Below are 19,661 nucleotides of genomic sequence, written 5' to 3'. Positions count from 1 at the left end.
AACTTTATGTATATATGGCCAAAGACCCAACACTTTCTGAAATATAATAACTTTTTGGGCTCAATTGCATTCTCCACGATGTATGTGTTTCTTATATTTGTTTTTGTGTTATAAATCTGAAACTGTGACTCAATTTTAATTAAAAAAAAGAGTTGGGGTGGCAGACTGGGGAGTCATGTGCAGACTTCCCAGTCTGCCCCAGCTCTTTTTTTGCTATGCAGAGCTTTCGCTCTCTGAGCAGCAAAAATAGCAGAGAAATATCGTTAAGCAGCCAGCGACATTTGGGTGCGAGATAGCAAAGTATCATTACTAAGTAGCCAACGACATTTTGCTACTATTTTCGGCGGCTGAGCAGCAAACCCATTGCAGCAAAAATAGTTGTGTTTCTAGCAACAAAAATTGCTCGATATCTTCCTACCTTTCTAGTTATAAAACGTTGCTATTTTTGCTACTAAACCCTGATTTTGTTGTAGTGTATGCTAACACATACATTCCCCCTTCACTCACATATTCTCGCGCATACATGTCCTCTCACTCACATATGCTCACACATACATGTCCTCTCAGTCACATATGCTTGCATGTATAGGCTCCCTCACTCACATACGCTCTTAAACACACATGCCCCCCGTAACTCACATATGCAGGTATGTACACACCCTCAAATTGCATACGCTCCACTGAAAGGTAAGACTAGAAAAGATTATTTATATGTAAAAGTTTTGCATATAAATAAGGTTCAGGGAATTTCAAATAGGAAATACCTAAGCAATGGTAAATAGGCATTAAAGTTTAATTAAAAAGAGAAGTTAATGGTGCACAATGGAAGCCCCCAAGGGACATAGAGGAGGGTTCCCCCTTCTAGGGTAATTGAAGAGGCATTGGTGATTGAAAAGGCAACGTTTAGCAAATGAAAGATGAAGGGGCTGAAGTTGGAAGGTCATGCACCACTTAGGCCTATATAACCATGAGTTTAGGGTCTATTTGGGATATTATGATTGGGCAAAGAATCAAAGTACTAGTCTTACAAGTCCTCAAGTCTATAATGCAAGGATCATTACATTGGTATTAGAGCCAAGTCAAGCATTAGGAAGTGAATGGGATCTTCTTGGGCCCTTTAATTTGCCCAAGCCTAATCAAGGTGATTAAGGAATAGCCAAATGGGGGGTTGCCATGTGGACTGAAATGTTGGGTTTTTAAGAGAGATGTAAGAGTGGTCAAAGGGTGCACTTTTTTCCCAAAAATGAGGGGGAGGCAATTTTACAATTTTCGGACCTCCATAACTTCTACATACAAGTTTCGATTTGAGCGGAGATTACAGATCCGTGATCTACGCATCAAGAGCTTTCCATAGATATGTTACATGATATGGTTTTTCCGCTAGATTTTAAATTCCATTTTTCTCCCAAAATTCAAATTCGAATAAAGTAGCCGTTTTGAAGCTTCTAATTAGAAAACGTTTCTTCTTAAGAGAAAAGGTTTGACTCCCTTAAACTGGCAAATAAAAGGGCCCAAGAAGCCTTCCATTGAGGTCCTAATGTAAGGTCATTGTGTTGTAAAAAAACTTTTCTTTGTAAGAAATTTTCCATTTTTATTAGTATTAGAGTAAATGGCTTCTCAAGGTGGGAAGGATGAAAATGGTGAGAAGGGGGAAAACCCAATGTCCTCTTTCCATATGAAAGAGGATATTACAAAACCAAATGAAATAGATATGGATTACGACTTTAATAATTATGAGGGTATGGAAATTATGGAAATAAATGAAAAAATCTATAATATAGAAAATAAACTTGAGAAAATGATGGGTCTTCTTAGCTCCTTGATGGGAGGGGAAGGATTGGGAGTAAAAGAAATATCCAAAAATAACATTGGTGAGGGAAGGGAAAAAACTCTAGAAAAAGGGTTGAATGAAACCATAAATGAAGAGGGTCCCAAAACTAGAGACCAGGGTATGGTATTCAAAGATTTAAAGGCACCTACTTTTAGTGGAGAAGAGAAGGGGATAAATAAAGGTGTGGTCAATATTTTTCTACAAAATGGCAATACTTTCATCTTTTAAGAAATGTGCCTGAAGCTAGCCTATCCTTTTAGAAGGCAAATCTTCTAAGTGGTGGATGAGTTTAGCGGAATCTAGGCAAGTAGACCATTCTTGGGATTAATTCAAGGAATTATTCAAAAAGAAATATCTTCTTGAAAATGAAGATTGAAATTGGATAATTGTTCTATGGAACAAAATAATTTAAATCTCACTCAATATATAGCTTTGGAAAAATTGTCTTAAAACTTAAGGGCATTGAGAATTTTAAAAATATAAAAGGTTTCATTAGAGACCTGAAAAGAGAATACAAGAAGGAAGTTCGCTCCAAAAGAGCCAAAAAACTTAGATGAGGCTATAAGATTTGTAAAACATTTTGACGCTAACATGGGTAATGGTAATCATAAAGAAAAAGATAAGAATTATTCATATAAGCCTCATGGAGAAAATTTTGGCTCTCAAAAAAGAACAGTTCTTTTCTTTAAAAAGGAATAACCTTCAAAAAAGCAAAAATCCAATCCTAGTAAGCTTCTAAAAAAGTACGATTTTGAGAGAGCGGTTAAAGAAAAACTTTGTTTCTCTTGTCTTGATCCGGGACAAGATAAAAATTATTGTCCTAAGTCCCAAGGACAATAACTTACTAGGAATGGTAATGATAAACCTAAAGGAAAATTAGTGCACACTATTCAAATGTTGACACTTAAGGATTCTTCTGAATATAAATCGGTTGAGGTTTGTCATTCTGATGAAAATCATTGTTGTATGGTGTCAAAATCTATGTGGGAACCATCATTTGGACCACATGATTTGGTTTGAGTGCAGGGGAATATTAAGGATAAAAAAGTTAGAATTCTCATAGAGGATATGACCACACACAACGTTGTAAATTACAACTTGGTTAAGACCTTAAGTTGCCTCAAGTCCCAAGCTCTCATAAGTATATAGTATCATTAGTCAATGTCTATGATAAAAATGAGTGGGATATTGTGGTAAACCAAGTTGGGATAAAGATTCAAGAGTATGAAGCACTTTGATATTTTCAAGTGATGCGTCTCTCGATCGTAGATGTAATTCTTGAAAGAGAATGGTTATTTTCATTGGGAGAAACAGTTTTTGAGAAGCTATTTTCATAATACACTAACATTTGGGAATAAATGAAAATTTATTACATTGCAAGGAGAGCACAATGCACCATCTTCTCCTTTGATATGTAATATTGAGCTCCAAAAAGCTTCGGTAAGGTTATGAAATAGAACAAATGTTTTTGTGTTATGCAGGTACAAATTAAATATATATCATCATAACATATGTACACATTGATCGGTTTGTATAAGGATTTGATGATTTTGTTGTTTATTTCAAAAATATTTGGATGTTGGTCAAGCTTTTTGGGTTTTAATTTATTTAAAGTTTTTATTTCCACTCAATTTGAACAGTCTGTTTTTTTCCCAATGTCGCTTGAACGATGTGTATAACGACGCGACGTTTAATTAGCACCGCTCAAGAAATGTTAATAATGATGTTAATAGCAGAGTAACATAAATTGCCGCTAAAATGTCACAAATAAACACCGATAATGATGCCTTCTCTTGTAGTGAACCTCCATTGATGCTGTCCAGGGATTTCATTAACGTCTTCACAATTTCGTGATCACGTTAACAAAACCTAGTGTTAACATATTAAAACTTGTGATCACATTGTATATTCACATGACCTGAGAAATGACCTGTCGGAACCCACTAGTCGAGTAACACCTCCGGGCTTCTATCTTTCCCGGCGGGCCCGCCGAGAAAGACAAAAGCCCGGCGGGCCCGCCGGGAAAAAGAAGGAACACCGGCGGGGTATTATTCTGTATATAAACACTGCCCGACACCCATCGTACAACTTTTGGGAAGATAGTCCTTGTTTTGGGGGCGTGATATCTCTCCTCAAAGTACTTGTAGAGCTCTCGAGTTGCTAGAAGTGTCCTCTTGGGAAGAACGTCCTTATTTTAGGGACTGTCGTCTTTCCTTGTAGGCACTCCTAAGGCTATTGGGCCACTCGTCCTTAGTTCTTTGAACTGGGGGCAGGGTGTGGTTCGTAGCTAATACTTGCGGAGATTTAGGGACAAATTTGGAGTCATTCAGCCTTGCATTTGAGCCACGTACGTAATCTACCTACCTCATTCTGCTTTATGAATGGTTTGATGGAGCCAAGAGTCCTGCTTAGGGGCTTGTATTGGTTCTTGATACTTGATATAGTTTAGAGTAGACAAGGGTCTATTGTCCTATACTAGAGTATTGGGCAAGCATAGATCTTTGATTTTTTTTGTGAATGTTAGAGAAGGTCTATTGTCCTATACTAGAGTATTGGGCAAGCATAGATCTTTGATTGTATAAAGTATCCTTAATTGGGTACAAAAGGCATCCTTCATTGGGGGTGCAATGTGCATGATAGTCTCGAAGTAGTTTTGTAGTAAGACCTTGCAAGATAGTTTGAAGTAGTTTTATGTTATGTGATGATCTTTTGTATTTGTCAAGATAGTTTCGAAGTACTTTGTCTGCAGATGTATGTTTTGTCATACGTGAGTGATTTGTTGTTTTTTCATTTGTGTATTCATTGTTATATGCTTGGTTGAATAGGTTATTTGTTGAGATGGAGGACAATGTTGGATCCAGTGATACCTCCAATAGAGTCCAAATTTCAAATAGCAGAAAAAAAAAGGCACCTGGGATAGAGTGGCAATATGCAATTAACGTTGGTGATCGATTCATAGATTGGGAGTGTAAGCTATGCCATGCAGTAAAATCAGGTGGGGCGCCTCGACTAAGAGAACACTTTTTAGGCGGACCGAAGAAAAAGTCATGTACCCACCCCTCTGCACCTATAGTGGCCAAACGCATAAGAGAAGAAATTCAAAAGAAAGATTCAAGAAAACATGACACTCCTACTGTTAATGTATCAAGGCAGCAAGAACACTGTTGTTCTAATCATCAAACTCCCGCTACTTCGCCTACTTGTACCCCGAACGGCAATGTGCAACTAGAAAGTAATCTACCCAGTGCATCTTCTTGCAAGCAAAACTTTGACGTAGGAAATATACCCATGCGTCAAACTTCATTGCAAGAAAGCCTACGTCAAGGTCGACTCGATGATGCACAACTCGTCCTTGCTGAAGCGATTTACTTTTCTGGGAGTGCTATGATGATGGTGGACAGTGAGCATTGGAAGAGAGCATGGAAGAAAATTGGTGAGTTTGGACCAGGGTTTTCACCGCCTACGTACCATGCTATGCGAAATGATCTATTAGAGAAATGTTATGCGCAGGTAAAAGAACGTGTACAAAGAATAATTCTTAGCAATATAGAGCTTTCTGGATGTAGTATAGTAAGTGATGGATGGTCTAATGTGCAAAGAAAACCATTAATTAATGTAATGGTTATTTCACCTAGAGGTGAGACTTTCATCCGTGCCATGGATTCAGCTGGTTCAATCAAAACTGGGGCTTACATTGCTCAAGTCATTAGCTCTGTGATAAAGGAAGTGGGTGCCAAAAATGTAGTCCAAGTCGTCATGGACAATGCAAAAAATTGTAAAAATGCATCCAGAATCCTACAGCGACAATATCCACATATTTTTCCGGTAGGCTGTAATACTCATAGTTTGAATCTTGTATTAAAAGATTGGTATAAATCTGATGGTTTGCCTCAATCGTCGACACTGCTCGCCAGCTTGTGAAATTCATGCTCAAGAGACAGAGAGTTTTAGATATGTTTCGACCTCGCATGTCAGTTATGTTAAAGCTTCCAGCGGAGACTAGGTTTTGCACTCACTTTTACACTTTTGAGTCTCTTCTTAGAAATAAAGATGCAGTTTGTGAAACATTTACATGCATGGCATTTCATGACTGGGAGAACACTCAACTTGAAAAAGTGAAAGAGAAAATCAAAGTCTTGAAGGGAGCACTTACGAGAAGAAGTTGGTGGAACAGTGTGATGGATGCATACCATGTAATGATGCCTGTTATGTATGCTGTACGAAGTCTTGATCAAAGAGCGCCTAATCTCGGAAAAGCATGGATGCAATGGTGGACTGTCCAGCGGAGTTTGGAGTGTCCTGAGAAATTAGAGCATTCAGTGGTGGAAAAGCAATGGCGTGTACCATTCTCCAGTAGACAAAGAAAAGTTCTGTTGAAGTACTTTCATGCTAGATGGATTGGAGCGCATTCACCATTGCACAGTGCTGCTTACATGTTAGATCCTGAATATTGGAATATGGATTTGATGTCCAACGTTGAGGTGGTGCAAGATTTTTATAAAGTGGTAAACACTTTCTATAATAATGATGATGATCGTGTACAGTGCATAAAGGAGATGACCTCATTTCGGTTGAAAGAGGGTTTATTTTCCAACTCCCTTGTTCAACAAATGGCTAAAGAGAAACCTGCATGGAAGTGGTGGATGATGAATGGTGGTGAGCATTATGCTTTATTGCGCAACCTTGCGATGAAGGTTCTAAGTCAGTGCTCTTCAAACTCAGGCTCAGAAAGAAACTGGAGCATGTATAAATATATTCATAGTACTATTCGCAATCGACTTCTTGCGGATCGAACAGATAAACTTGTTTACATGTACTGCAATGAAAAGATCTTGCGAGACATCGAAAGCGAAGAGTATGAAGAAGATATGCCCAGATGGATGTACAATTGTGAAGATGTAGTAGACGAGAACTTTGATGTTGGACGTACGTTGTGCACCACCCTTGAGATAGAAGACAATTTCGACATTGACTTAGATGAGCTTAATTTAGCAGACGAGAGAGTAAACGGTGAAAGAATTTTGGAGCAAGATACTGACATAGAGGAAGAAGTCACTTCATTAATTTAATAAAAAGTACTCGTACAAATGATCATATTTGGAGAAATTATCAATACAAAAGTAGAATTTGTTTTTCTTAGCTCTCATCTTGAAATAAATTGCGAATTGCACTAGGAGTTGCATCTAAAGGTCCTGGTGGTTTATATTCGCTAGCCATGCCGAACACTGTATAAATACCTTGATTTATTGGGACACTGCACAATGCACATGTGGAAGTATTTTGCATTTGTCTCACTAAACATATTAAGTGGTAATAGTGTCCACATGGTAGTATATACTGGCCGCTCCACCCATCGAATACTTTGTAACATACAGGACATTGGGGGGTGGAGGAACTTGTAGCCTCAGCAGAAACTCCCACAAGATCAGGATGTATCAAAAAATGAGAGATGTGGTTTCCTTGGCGCACAGGAGCAATACGTGAGGAGATGCTCTGCACATCTTGGCTGATCTTTGTTAGCTGCTCTTGAATCCCTCTATTGGCCGGGGGAGGAGTTGACGCTTGAGTTAATCGGTCAGCTTCTTTCTCCTTCTCTGCTAGCTGTGCCCCTAAGCTTTCTTTGACCTGGTTTAACTCCAGTCCAGCGCCCTCCACCATGAGAGTAAGTTCTTCTCTTGTGAATGTCACTGTCTCTTCACGTATGTCGTGGGTGTTGACAGTGGCCTCTCTGGAGGCGAAGTCCACTGGAGTTTCTAGGATAAAGTGAGCATATAGCATTTTAGCAAAATAGAGTGGAGCGTCGGCGTTATGGAGAGGACGACCGTACACCTCCAAGAAAATGCGCTCGGCATTAGTTTTGATATCATTGTGAGTGCAACGAGAAATCTTCCATCTTCCCTTCTTAATCTCGCCATCTGGACATGGCCATATTTCCTTTATAATCTCTGTGGTTACGCATTTGTTTATGTTTTTCCATTGGGCATAAGTTGGATTTGTCCATTTCGATAACCTGCATGCTGTTCTTGTAGCTTCGCGGGCTGTCAGGCCATGTGCAAGGGCCTTCATTCGCTCGTATGCCTTCTTGGCTAACTCCTGATGCTCGTTCGCTTGCGCCTGCTCCATATCTGCATGAACGTAAATGACTTTAGGATTTTAATGAACTGTAAAGATCAACGTAAGATAAATTGACCATTACTCTCAAAATCTTGAAGTCAAACACCACGAGAGGAGATATGTATTGCAAAGACTCGATAAGAAATATCCACTTGACTCCAAAAACACTTCAAACAATGCTCGCACATCAAATTTTGAAGAGAAAACATAAACTTAAACACCACAAGAGGAGAGAGATGTTGCAAAGACTCAATGAAGAGAGAAACAAAATTTTGAAACATTGGACACATCAAATTTTGAAGAGAGAAACAAAATGCCATTCCTGAAACTTAATCTCTTTATACTGTATCATTACAAAGTTGGGGTGAATGCCACCGATAGCTCTACAAGAGGACGTTGTGCCCTCGTAGGGTCAGTATTTAGTGATCTAAAAAATTCAACTACTTGCAAAATTGATTTTCGCTCATCGCGATTAGGCAGAAACATCCAATTTTTGACTCTATGAATAATAGTATCCATGGTAACTTTGTCATGGGAACTATTATCCATCCACAACTCTTGCACTTTCTGCCAAAAGTCATATAAAGTTTGTAATAAATATCCCAAGGCAAAAACATCAGATGCAGGAGTGTATGCATCTGCCAAAAATGGATCATAAAGCTCTAGGGCTATCCAAGGCCGTTTATTTCGCTCTCTATCTGCGTGGGAGACTGCCTGTGCCACCTTCTCGGGGTTCTTGTCTGCTTCAAAAACAAAATTGAGAGACACCCGTTTTTTGGGCGCTCTCAGCAGCAACCCCCAATCGATAATACCTATGCGTGGCTTTAGCTCTTTTGTATAATCCAACACTACATTGAAAGGATGTAGGTCGGTATGTACAATACCTGCCATATGTGCTGCCGCTACACCTTCCACCAGGGCATGCATAATATGTGGCATGTTTATTACTACCTCTTTTATTTTTGAAAGTTCTAGATGACCTAAAGGGATATTATCAGGCGGGGGTTGTCTCCATCCTCGATCCAGACGAAAAATGGCTCTGGTGAACTCACTGAATCTGAAGGGAACCTTCAGAAGAGTATCACCAAGAGCGCCGCCATTATAGTACGGGAAAATTGTGATCCATGGAGCCTCTTTTGTAAAGGCAATGCATCGGCGGACAATCGATGGATGTAGCACTTGCATACCCTGCTCTGCCTGGAAGCTCTCGAACTTCGCGCTGCCTTCTCCTTTGTAGTGCTTTCCGCAAAAAGTGATGTGCTCCGGTAAAAATGATATACCTTTAATTGCATACTCTTTTACTGTTCCAAACACACCGGAGCCTATTGTTCGTCCTTCGTGAAGAGCTTCGTGCGGGATGCCAATAAGATGTGTGCACATAGAATTGTAGATGGTACGATTAATAACACCTGTACCACTTGCATCTGCCTGACTGGACGTTGCAACGACGTCCTGGGCAATGCGCACTCTTTTGGGGAGGGACTCTACATCCAACGCCTTCATACGCTTGCTCTTAGCTCTTTGCTCGCTCCATACAACGTCCCATAACTGTAGACGTTGCATATTGGCTTCAGGCGGGGCAGCATCTCTAAGATCACTGCATGCTACACGCATGCTCCCCAAAATGGTTCGTGTTATGTGCTGATGGTTGAAATCTGCTATCTTCTGTCTATCTAGCAGCTCAGCGTTGCCTCCGCTTTGAAGCCGACGCTGTGCATTTTCCCATATTTGGTCTATGAGATCTCGCATGAGTATCTCAGACTCATTGATCTTTTTGACGACATCATCAGTACATTGTGATACTGTGATGACCGCTTCAACGCGAATTGCTCGCAGAACAATTTTGCGCTCTTCGGGAGAAAGCATGTTGATCGTCTTCGCAAATCTAGCAAATAACACTAAACACAAAAAAACAGAATATCAAACATTACTGAAATAAACATCAAGCAGACGTGAGAGAACAGCAACAAGTATATCAATATCGTCAATGTTCATACAAAAACGGAATATCAAATAATTTTAATGAACTCAACATCATCCAATACATCATCAAACGTGAGAAAACAGCAATAAGTGTATCATTACTTATCAATGATCAAACAAAAACAGAATATATCAAACATTACTGAACTCAACATCATGCAATACATTATCGAACGTGAGACAAACGCAACAAGCGCATTATTACTTACAAAGTGTATACATTATCGAATGAGAGAGAGAGAGAGAGGGGGAGGAAGAGAGAGAGGTGTGACAGATAGAGAGAGGAAACATTAAATGACATTTTTTATAGTTTTGTGAGTTCCTAAAGAGAGAAAAATAATGTTTTGTAATCCTAAATCACTCCTCATCTACATACCTATCGTGATAGAGAGAGATGTGAAGTGTATCATGAGAGAGAGAGAGAAAGAGTTGTGAAGTGTATCATTGCGAGAGAGAGAGAGAGAGAATTGTGAAGTGTATCATGAGAGAGAGAGAGAGAGAGGAGAGGAAGAGAGAGTTGTGACAGATAGAGAGAAGAAACATTAAATGACATTTTTAATGTTTTTGTGAGTTCCTAAAGAGAAAAATAATGTACTGTTTTAATTTTTAAGTAAATAGAGGGAGAAAAAAGAAATTATTAAGAATTATGTATATTTTAAGAGAAATAAAAAAAATCATTATCTACACATCTATCGTGTTGTGAAGTGAATCATGAGAGAGATAGAGAAAGAGTTGTGAAGTGTATCATGAGAGAGAGGGGGGTAAGAAGAGAGAGATTCATATTTTTTGAGTTACGAATCACGATATTATAAAATAAAACGTTTAGACAATATGATGTAAACTTTGATCCATGAAATACTAATGCCGCGTTAGCAACCAAGTATCGCATGGATCAAACACAATAAAAACAATACAAGTCAACTCAAACAAATTTACGACATTTATTCGACCGCGTTAACGATCATATGCCGAAATACGCAAGCAAATTTACGACACTTTTTCGACCGCGTTAATAATCAAATGCCGCAATATGCAAAAAACATTTTATGCACTAGCGGACGACACCAACTTGCCGTGTTAACGACAAAATGCCGCCCGATTCTATGGGAATACCAATAGGATACGAACATACACTGGCCGCGTTACCGCCGACCATATGTCCGCATTTGACAAAGGGAAGGGAAGGGAAGGTGACATCGCCATAACGATACTATGCTTACCGCATTACCGACTAGTACCGCTACGGCGTGTCATACTTACCATAGGACACAGACTAGCCGCGTTACCGACTAAGTGCCCCAGGGTAAGCACCATTCCGAAGAATGGCCTTACACACACACCAGTCGTGTGGCGGGCCACCCAAATCCTGCCGCGCATTGCGACAATGGGCGGCTGCCCGCACGAACTCACCCACACACACATCCCTCGTGTGGCGGACCACCCACATCCTGCCGCGCATTGCGACAGTGGGCGACTGCCCGCACGAACACACCCACATACACACACACACACAAGTTTTCATTACCTGTGTATGCTGTCAGCAATGAAATCCCAAAGGGCCCCCCGGGCCCATATATATAAAAAATTGTACCCCGCCGGGCTATATGACGACCCCGCAGGGACCCACCGGGCTTTGATTTATCCCGGCGGGCCTGCCGGGTATAGCAAAAGCCCGGCGGGATTTTTCCCGGTTACCAGGTCGCTTGCCACCGGCTTTTTTGAGAACATGTTAACATGTGAACATGTTAATAACATGTTCACACATGCTATTAACAAAAAAAATTTTGTGATCACGTGAATATAAAATCAGAGATGCTGTCGACATAGTGGTGGGTTTGCAAGCTCGAGGCACTTCGGACGTTGTCTCGACATAGTGACAACAAGTCTCATGGCAGTTGCCTTCCATGTTTTGGCCATGCTTGTCACACAAAGTCCAATGTTGAGGGGAATGACAAGGGCCTTTACTATCATGTCTCATGGTACACAAGTGGGGAAATTATGGATGCAAAGGGTAGTCTTGTGTGTATACCCAGTTGAGGCACTTATGTAATAGTACATATAAAACTTGCTTCATCAAGTTTAATGAAAAGGGACCTTAAGTACATCTGCCAGACTCTACATGAGTGATTCCCCAATCTAGAGAACAACCATTTCCCATGTGATTGTGTCTGTAGCCATTGCATAAGATTTCTCAATAGTAAGAGGTCTCACAAGAATGCAAGAGCACAAGATGCTAACTATCATGGCCCTCCAAGGGGGGTACATGAAAGGGCGTGGTTCCATGCAGTGTAGGAAGCAAATGATGGGATTATATTCCCCCAAAAGAAGTTGTAGCGCATCAAGTGCAACCTCAACAATCGAAAGTACGACATTGGAGGCCAACCAAGAAGGATGCATGGAAATATAGATTCATAAGTACACTCCAGTACAAAATTTATATCTTTTATCTAAATTTTGTGGCTAAATTTATCTTATTGTTATAGGTATTAGGGCATTAGGGGTGAAGATAAAGGATGTGGAGGCTTAAACACGAATGCCATGCTTGCCCCAATGTGTAGAGAGAGAAAGAGAGAAAGATAGATGTTCGATCTTATCCGTGCACTGCGTTCCATGTATGATGATTCCTGTCGGCCTTCACAGACAGCTCAGGACAGACTCCAGGCCTTCATTCATCGTTAGGGGCGCACGGGTCTCTTCTTCAGGATTGTTGGAGGACATGCTAGATGGGAGTACACTCCCCCACAGTGGTTCATATTGCACACATCACATCATCCACCGTGATGTAGCACTGACTGCTCACAGGCTTCACGCCTCTCACTGCACAGTTTGTATGCCCCCTCAGTAGGCCACTGGCACTTTGGGGATTTTTTCATACTCAGTATTATAGCTCTGTGTTTCCTCAAAAAAAAAAAAAGATAGATAGATGTTCTAGTGAGAGAGAGATTGCATGACCCAATGATCAATAGATTAGGTTGATGTGGTGCCTTTACCTTAGATGTACAATGCTTTTATAGCCTTTTGAGGCTCATCTAGATGACATCATTGCTTATACCAAATAGGTATAATATCTAAATGTTCTAACCACCCTAAGTGGTTTCACACACACACACACACACACACGCGCGCGCGTAATATCTAGCCTTAGAGGTTATTCCCACACATATTTAGCCCTTGAAGAGGTTGTAAACATGGACACACATAGGTACAAAAACACCATTATTCACACACATGATGGAAATACACATGAAGCTTCAAAATACCCAGCAAACTCCCCTTTGGAGCCAATGAGAGTAAGCATTCACAAACATGATGATTTGGGCCCACAACTATACATGTGATACAAAAGTCACGATGCACCCAACACCTAAAGCTCTCTTGTCAGTCTTCATAGGAGCTTGACCATACATTTGATTCCTTAGCCTCTCTAACTAGCCTCCCTTGACTCAGAACAAGGATAAGAGAGAAATAAAGAGCCTTTTATAGGAAAAGGCGGCACAAACATAGACCTAAAACTTACCCTATTATATGAAACTTATGGTATTTGGATAGTGTTTTCTATCTCAAGATTTTTGTTTTCCAGTACATGTTCACCTTGGTAGAGAATATTTAGCATATATAGCTTCTTTTTTACTTCTTACCCCACCTCCCCCCTCTCCCCCCCCCAAAAGAAAGAAACCAGAAAAAAATACAAACAAAAAAATGGCATCCTTTGTATGCATAAAGCTCTTGGCATAGAGATCTATTTCTAGCCATTATTCATAGAAGCTATAAAAATGATCTTATACATAGGAGCTATATGAATATACATAGGAGCTATATGAATAGCTCCTATGCATGAGAGCTATGCATATATCTCTTTGCATAAGAACATAGCCTCATAGGCACATATTACATAAGCTTATGCTTATGTTACATCTCCATGCATAACAAGTAATACATATACTTTAATATGCATGCATAAAGTAATGAAATCGATAGATTTATATTAAAAGAAGACCTTGCTACTATCACTTAGGGTTAAGCTTTTTCTTTTTTTGCTCCTCTATAACCGGGTTGTTACAAGATAAGGGTGTCTAGTTTTGTCCAGTTTTTATGCTAGACTGGGACAATGCTTGGAGAGAAAATTTGGGGGAGCAAGGTACTTCAAACGAGATCAAACAACTAATAGAACATACCCATGCACTTAAATTAACCTAATATAACTTAAACTAATATAAATTAGTCTAATTAATTAAAAATATGATGAAATAATAAAAAAATATTCTTTCCATACTTAGAGTGATCCAATTTTTTTTCCATAGATGCACCATTACAAGTACACTAGTCCCTATAGGTTTTAGATGATTTACATAAAAAATGTCATTTTAATAATTAGATTATTAATATTTGCAGGCCTTCTGATAGCGTAAAAGAAATTTGAAAAAGATATCATTAAAAATCGAACCATTGGATTTGTAATTTTGACTAACCACCACATTCTATTAATGTCTCACTATCTACCACTCTTTTAATCTACAAGACTAAGCATTAAATAAGTGGTAGTTATTGTGGGTACAAAAAGTGGCATATATTATAACACTTTAAATACCTTAAAATATTTAAAGAAAATAGATAAATAGCTTAAAATGTTCTCAAAAGCTCAAGTTAAGTTTTATATTATGTGAAGATCTAAGATCCAAAGTGGGAATCTCAAATGAGTTTATATGTAAAAACGAAAGTTAGCATTTTATGGAATCAATCCAAATTTGGGATAGGGTGTATACTTTAACTATGTACCTAAGAGAATGAGGACTTTCGAATATCTAATGCTTAATTAGATTGTGCAACTATATTCCCAACTTTTCATGTGATGTTCTAACAAAAGAACTTGAAAGGAAATTCCTTCGTTAGCTATGAGATACTAGCCACTAAAGGTAAACAAATGCCTGTTTTTTTACTATTTACAGGGTTCCTGAGTGGACAAAACTGGCCCTCTGATCCTGCAACCACCCAACCATTGATACCCATATGCCCAAGGGAGCTAATTCCCTTATGATTCGCCTCTTGCTCATCAGCCCATTGATGCTTGGATCTCCTTGTTGATAGTCGCATCTTGCATAGAAGTGAATGCATCTGTCAGTGTTTCTCCATCAAACCCGAGATCCTATAAATAGTTGGGTGAGGAGGACAAGCAAGTGTTTCTTTTGTGACTCCATGTGAGATAGAGTAGAGAATTTAAATTAACAAATCAAGATAGGAGAGAGTGGATATGATAGAGTAGAGAATTTAAATTAACAAATCAAGATAGGAGAGAGTGGATCTCCTTGTTGATATTCGCATCTTGCATAGAAGTGAATGCATCTCTAGATCTCAGTGTTTCTCCATCAAACCCGAGATCCTATAAATAGTTGGGTGAGGAGGACAAGCAAGTGTTTCTTTTGTGACTATTGATAGTCGCATCTTGCATAGAAGTGAATGCATCTCTAGATCTCAGTGTTTCTCCATCAAACCCGAGATCCTATAAATAGTTGGGTGAGGAGGACAAGCAAGTGTTTCTTTTGTGACTCCATGTGAGATAGAGTAGAGAATTTAAATTAACAAATCAAGATAGGAAAGAGTGGATATGATAGAGGGGGAGGGAAGATATTTGTAAGCAAGAAAGGGAAGAGTGGAGGTGAGAGAGAGGGAGGGAAGAAATAAGAGAGGGTTAAAGTGGATATGAGAGAGAGAGGGAGGGAAGAGGCAAGGGAGGGGGAGAGAATAAAGATTGGCAAAATAGACAAGGGAAAGAGAGGGAAGAGACACACACATGGAAGAAAGAGAAAGAAAAAGAGCGATCAAAATTGAAAGAATGACTGAAATGCATGATTACTGCCAATTTGCATATTTTTGGCCATGGGTAATGTTAATCGTCACACTTGGACTAGGAATTATTATCTTTAAAAAATACCCAAAAATCACTTTGTAGGTTGTGATTTGTGGCACTAAGTGACACAATCTTTGTGACACTTGGTGGCACAAAATTTGTGATGTTTAGCATCACATTTGTGACATTGAACATCATAAAAACATTATTTCCTTCAAAAACATTCCCAAAATGACTTTGTGTCTGACATTTACAACGATGTAAGTTTTAAGACATTAAAACATCACTAATAACATCGTTTTCTCCTAACGTTTTAATATCTCTCGCCACTTAGAAACCAAATACAGTGTAAACTTTTTTTTTACAGGGATGTGACATTAAGCATAGAGTTTTCTTGTAATGTTTCTTATGAAATATGTGTTATGTTTTCTATGCATTTAATTTTACATGCTACATGTTCGTAATTGTAAGAATTGACAGTTGGTTGCATCCCAAGAGATCGTGAGAATAGTTAATCGCAGACATCATACTGAAGCTGAAACTTGGGGGTGGCTTAAACAAGAGGGAGTGGTGACCGATGACGACATCGTAAAGCAATGCAACTATGCACTGAGGAGTTGATTCCACATGTACTTAGTTTCTTCGAAGATTTATATGAGTGTTTTTTAGCACTAAATGTGTATACTTTTTCATTAGTAGAAGAAGAATGAAAGTGTGATGGTGAAGGTGGTGGTGGTGGGGAGGATACATATGATGATGAGGAGGAGGATGACTACATTTGAAGATAATCTACATAATCTTATGAATATTATCTTAGTTCACTTGTTCTTTATTACACTATTTTTATGTTGACCATGTGGATGCTTCCTATTCTCAATATGAATGACTTGTTTTTTGGGGTTTATGTAAAAGCGATATGTAAAACTTGATGTGAACTACTCTCAATATATGTTTGTATTTCTGAATGAAACTTGTTTATGTACATGTATTTTAAGTTTTTTATAGTATTTTACTATAAAAGTTTTATTTTTCATGCATGTGAGTTTTTCTCTAAAAAAAAAGGGGAGGGAGATAGAATGGGAGAGAGAAGCAGATCCGTTTCTCTCCCATTTTGTTCCTCGCCCCATTTTGTTTTGTGCAAACTGCACACGTGATTGTACACTCAGTTATGCATGCACGTGGCTACATGTGTGGCTGTAGAGCTGCATGCCCTAGCCCTGTGCATAGCCACGCTAGAGATATTTGAAACTCCAAATTTTCTTCGTTTGCAACACATTTATGGATGTAGCTATGCACGTATCCTCTCGTAGTGTATGCTTATATACGCACAATTTAAACCAATGATTAAAAGAGGTTGACGTTGATCTCAAAATAGAAATTGCATGAAGGTACACCCGAAACGTTTTTTTGTGATTAATTAATTAGTTGGTGTGTGCAAACCTTGGGTTCAAGACACCAAAATTTTGTTATGTTTATTAAGGTTTTTTGAAAGGTCAAAAATGGAAATGGTGTTGGGTCCGCATGCTTTCTTTCTATCTATGTTAGCCTCCATTACATTCTATTTTTAAAGGTTGATGTCCTCCATAATGATTCATTTTTTGGGCTCATAATGTCCTCCATAATCTTCATTTTTTTGGGCTCACGATTTTCTTTAAAAAGGCAAGAGGGCTCATTCTTTTTCACTTGGAGGGGAGAGGTAGGGAGAGTAAGGTATAGGGTATGTATTCAATGAAAGCTTGGGCTATAGAAAATGTAAATCTTTTAACCATAGACTTTAAAAGGTTTGTAACCTTATAAAGTCTAAAGGTTGAGTGACAGAGAAAAAAAATTAATTAATAAGTCTAAAGTTTGATTAAGCACACCATGACGATCTCAAAATAGAAAATTGCAGATATCAAACAAAATGATTTTTTATATTAAGCAATCTCAAAGTAGTAAGTGAATCATCAGGACACCATGCCACAGACCATGACAAGCTATTGTATAATTTGGGCCGAGAGTACGTGGTGACTGCATATGCCTCCGGAGCGTCTCCACACGCGCGGCTTTTATCTCTCACTTGATCCTGCGGCGAGTAGAGGCAAGAGAGAATATTATGTGCGTTTAAACACCCTTCTTATAAGAGCAGACTGTCATGTCGTGTACTTACTTGGAGCAGTCTTGCTTGGTGTCGAAGGAGTAAGGGAAGGCGACACCGCAGGCCGTGGGCAGCTTCTTGACAGCAGAGGTGTTGATCTGGACGTTGCGTGCGGCCGCTTCCAGGCATTTGCAGATGGACTGGCGGGCGCCCTTGGACTTGGCAAGGGCGGACAGAGCCCGGACACCCTTGCAGCAGTCGAAGGTCGGCCCATTGCCGCCCTTGGAGCAGGGAACGTTGTCCTGCGCATTGCACCATGTTCATACTGACCTTGGAGCAGGGAACGTTGTCCTGCGCAACCTCCGACGTGGCGGCCGCCGGAGCACGGCCGCTTCCCAGCAGCAGCACGAGAAGGCTCGCCGCTAAGAGCACAGTCATCTTTCTACTGCCCCACAAGTACATGGCCTCCATTACTAGATTAATAATAATAATAATGATGATTGAGTTCTGTGAGCTCTTGTTAGCACGCAGAATACGTAGTAGTCTCTATCCTTGCTTATATAGAGAGTCTTTTAAGACGTGCGCTCCTCCCGCCTCATCGATGGCATTTACTCTCCAAACCCACCCACCCACCACGAGGGCCGTGGATTATTAGCATACGTTTATCGCGAAAAGCCACCCTCCTGCGTCCTACCTCGCCCAGCTAAGCAGCATCGGTGACTGCCACCTTGTTTGTGAACTCGGCGTACGCGGCTCAACAGATTTTGACTTTGTGTTGCGCCTCTTAATTAGGCACCGCCACGTCGTAATCGGCGTTGCCAATTGTTTTGACTGTGGCGTTGACGGTCCAGATTTTTGGGACGCACCGCCACGTCGTAATCGGCGTTGCGAATTGTTTTGACTTTGGCGTTGACGGTCCAGATTTTTGGGACTCGTGAGAGATCTTCTTGTGGGAGGGGGATGGGTGGTGAGACATGAAAAAAGTTGGGCCATTCCCCTCTCATTTTTAGGCCGCCTCGTCCAACTTTACGAAACTAGGTGAAATAAAGCAGTACCCCCAAGAATACAGAGGTGCCCTTTCCCCTCTCCTAGGTGAAATTAAGCGATGGTGGTGAAACTCAGAGTCTACCCTGAAGAATACAATGGACCCTGTCCCCTCTCCTTTTCAGGCCGCCTCGTCCAACCTTTTTTCCATGAAAATAAAATTAAAGAAAAAAGACAAGAAAATATGTACAAAATGGCTCGGACATCAGAGCTGCAATGAATGTCCAGTCAAACTACACACTTAACATAAATATCCTCTCTACAAACAGAAACTCCAAAAGATGTACAGTGAACAATTGAACTGGTACGGATCTTCAAATTCTGACGCGACAGAGGGTTACATCCATCTTCAAATTCTGACGAGACAGAGGGTTACATCCACCTACAAGCTCCACCAAAAGATTAGTATGCTTTCACAAGCTAAGGCTTCTTCATCTAACTCTACAAATAGACATTGCAAAAGAGGTACAGTGAACAGTTTAACTGGCACTAATCTTCAAATCCTGACACAGAGGGTTGCATTCATCTACAAGCTCCACCAAAAAATTAGTTTGCTTTCACAAGCTAAGGCTTCTTCATCAGAGACAAACAGCTTAACAGTCATTAAGAACTGAATACACCTTAATTATGTAGATTTCCATGCAAAACAATTTAACTTTCGAGAGTTGATAAACAGGATCAGGGCAGTGAGAGCATTAGCTTTCACACTCTCTAGCCCACCACTAATCATTTTCCTTTGAAAAGCGAAATCATTTATTTTAGTCACT

At 39.7% G+C, this 19,661-nt stretch overlaps 1 protein-coding gene across 1 annotated transcript; it reads left to right on the top strand.

The window, feature by feature from the left end:
- The first annotated feature begins 17,774 nt into the window (after window positions 1-17,774).
- Window positions 17,775-18,288, top strand: LOC147616530 (uncharacterized). The gene is made up of 2 exons (XM_086777101.1): window positions 17,775-17,838; window positions 17,923-18,288. Exons 1-2 carry the CDS (start codon window positions 17,790-17,792, stop codon window positions 18,177-18,179), a joined length of 306 nt encoding a protein of 101 aa, XP_086633227.1. The 5' UTR covers window positions 17,775-17,789; the 3' UTR covers window positions 18,180-18,288.
- The last annotated feature ends 1,373 nt before the right edge of the window (window positions 18,289-19,661 follow it).

The sequence above is a fragment of the Cibotium barometz genome, chromosome 38, assembly GCF_041138505.1.
Source record: "Cibotium barometz isolate CiBa-2024 chromosome 38, ASM4113850v1, whole genome shotgun sequence".
Classification (NCBI taxonomy): Eukaryota; Viridiplantae; Streptophyta; class Polypodiopsida; order Cyatheales; family Cibotiaceae; genus Cibotium; species Cibotium barometz.
Note: the sequence above shows the minus strand (reverse complement) of the source record. Positions and strands in the feature narration are given on the sequence as shown.

Bases quoted from the DNA above. Each gene is read 5' to 3' on its own strand.
- LOC147616530 (XM_086777101.1), top strand. From the start codon at position 17,790: ATGCCTCCGGAGCGTCTCCACACGCGCGGCTTTTATCTCTCACTTGAT. The intron at 17,839-17,922 runs CTGCGGCGAGTA...TCGTGTACTTAC, and splicing joins CTTTTATCTCTCACTTGATC to TTGGAGCAGTCTTGCTTGGT.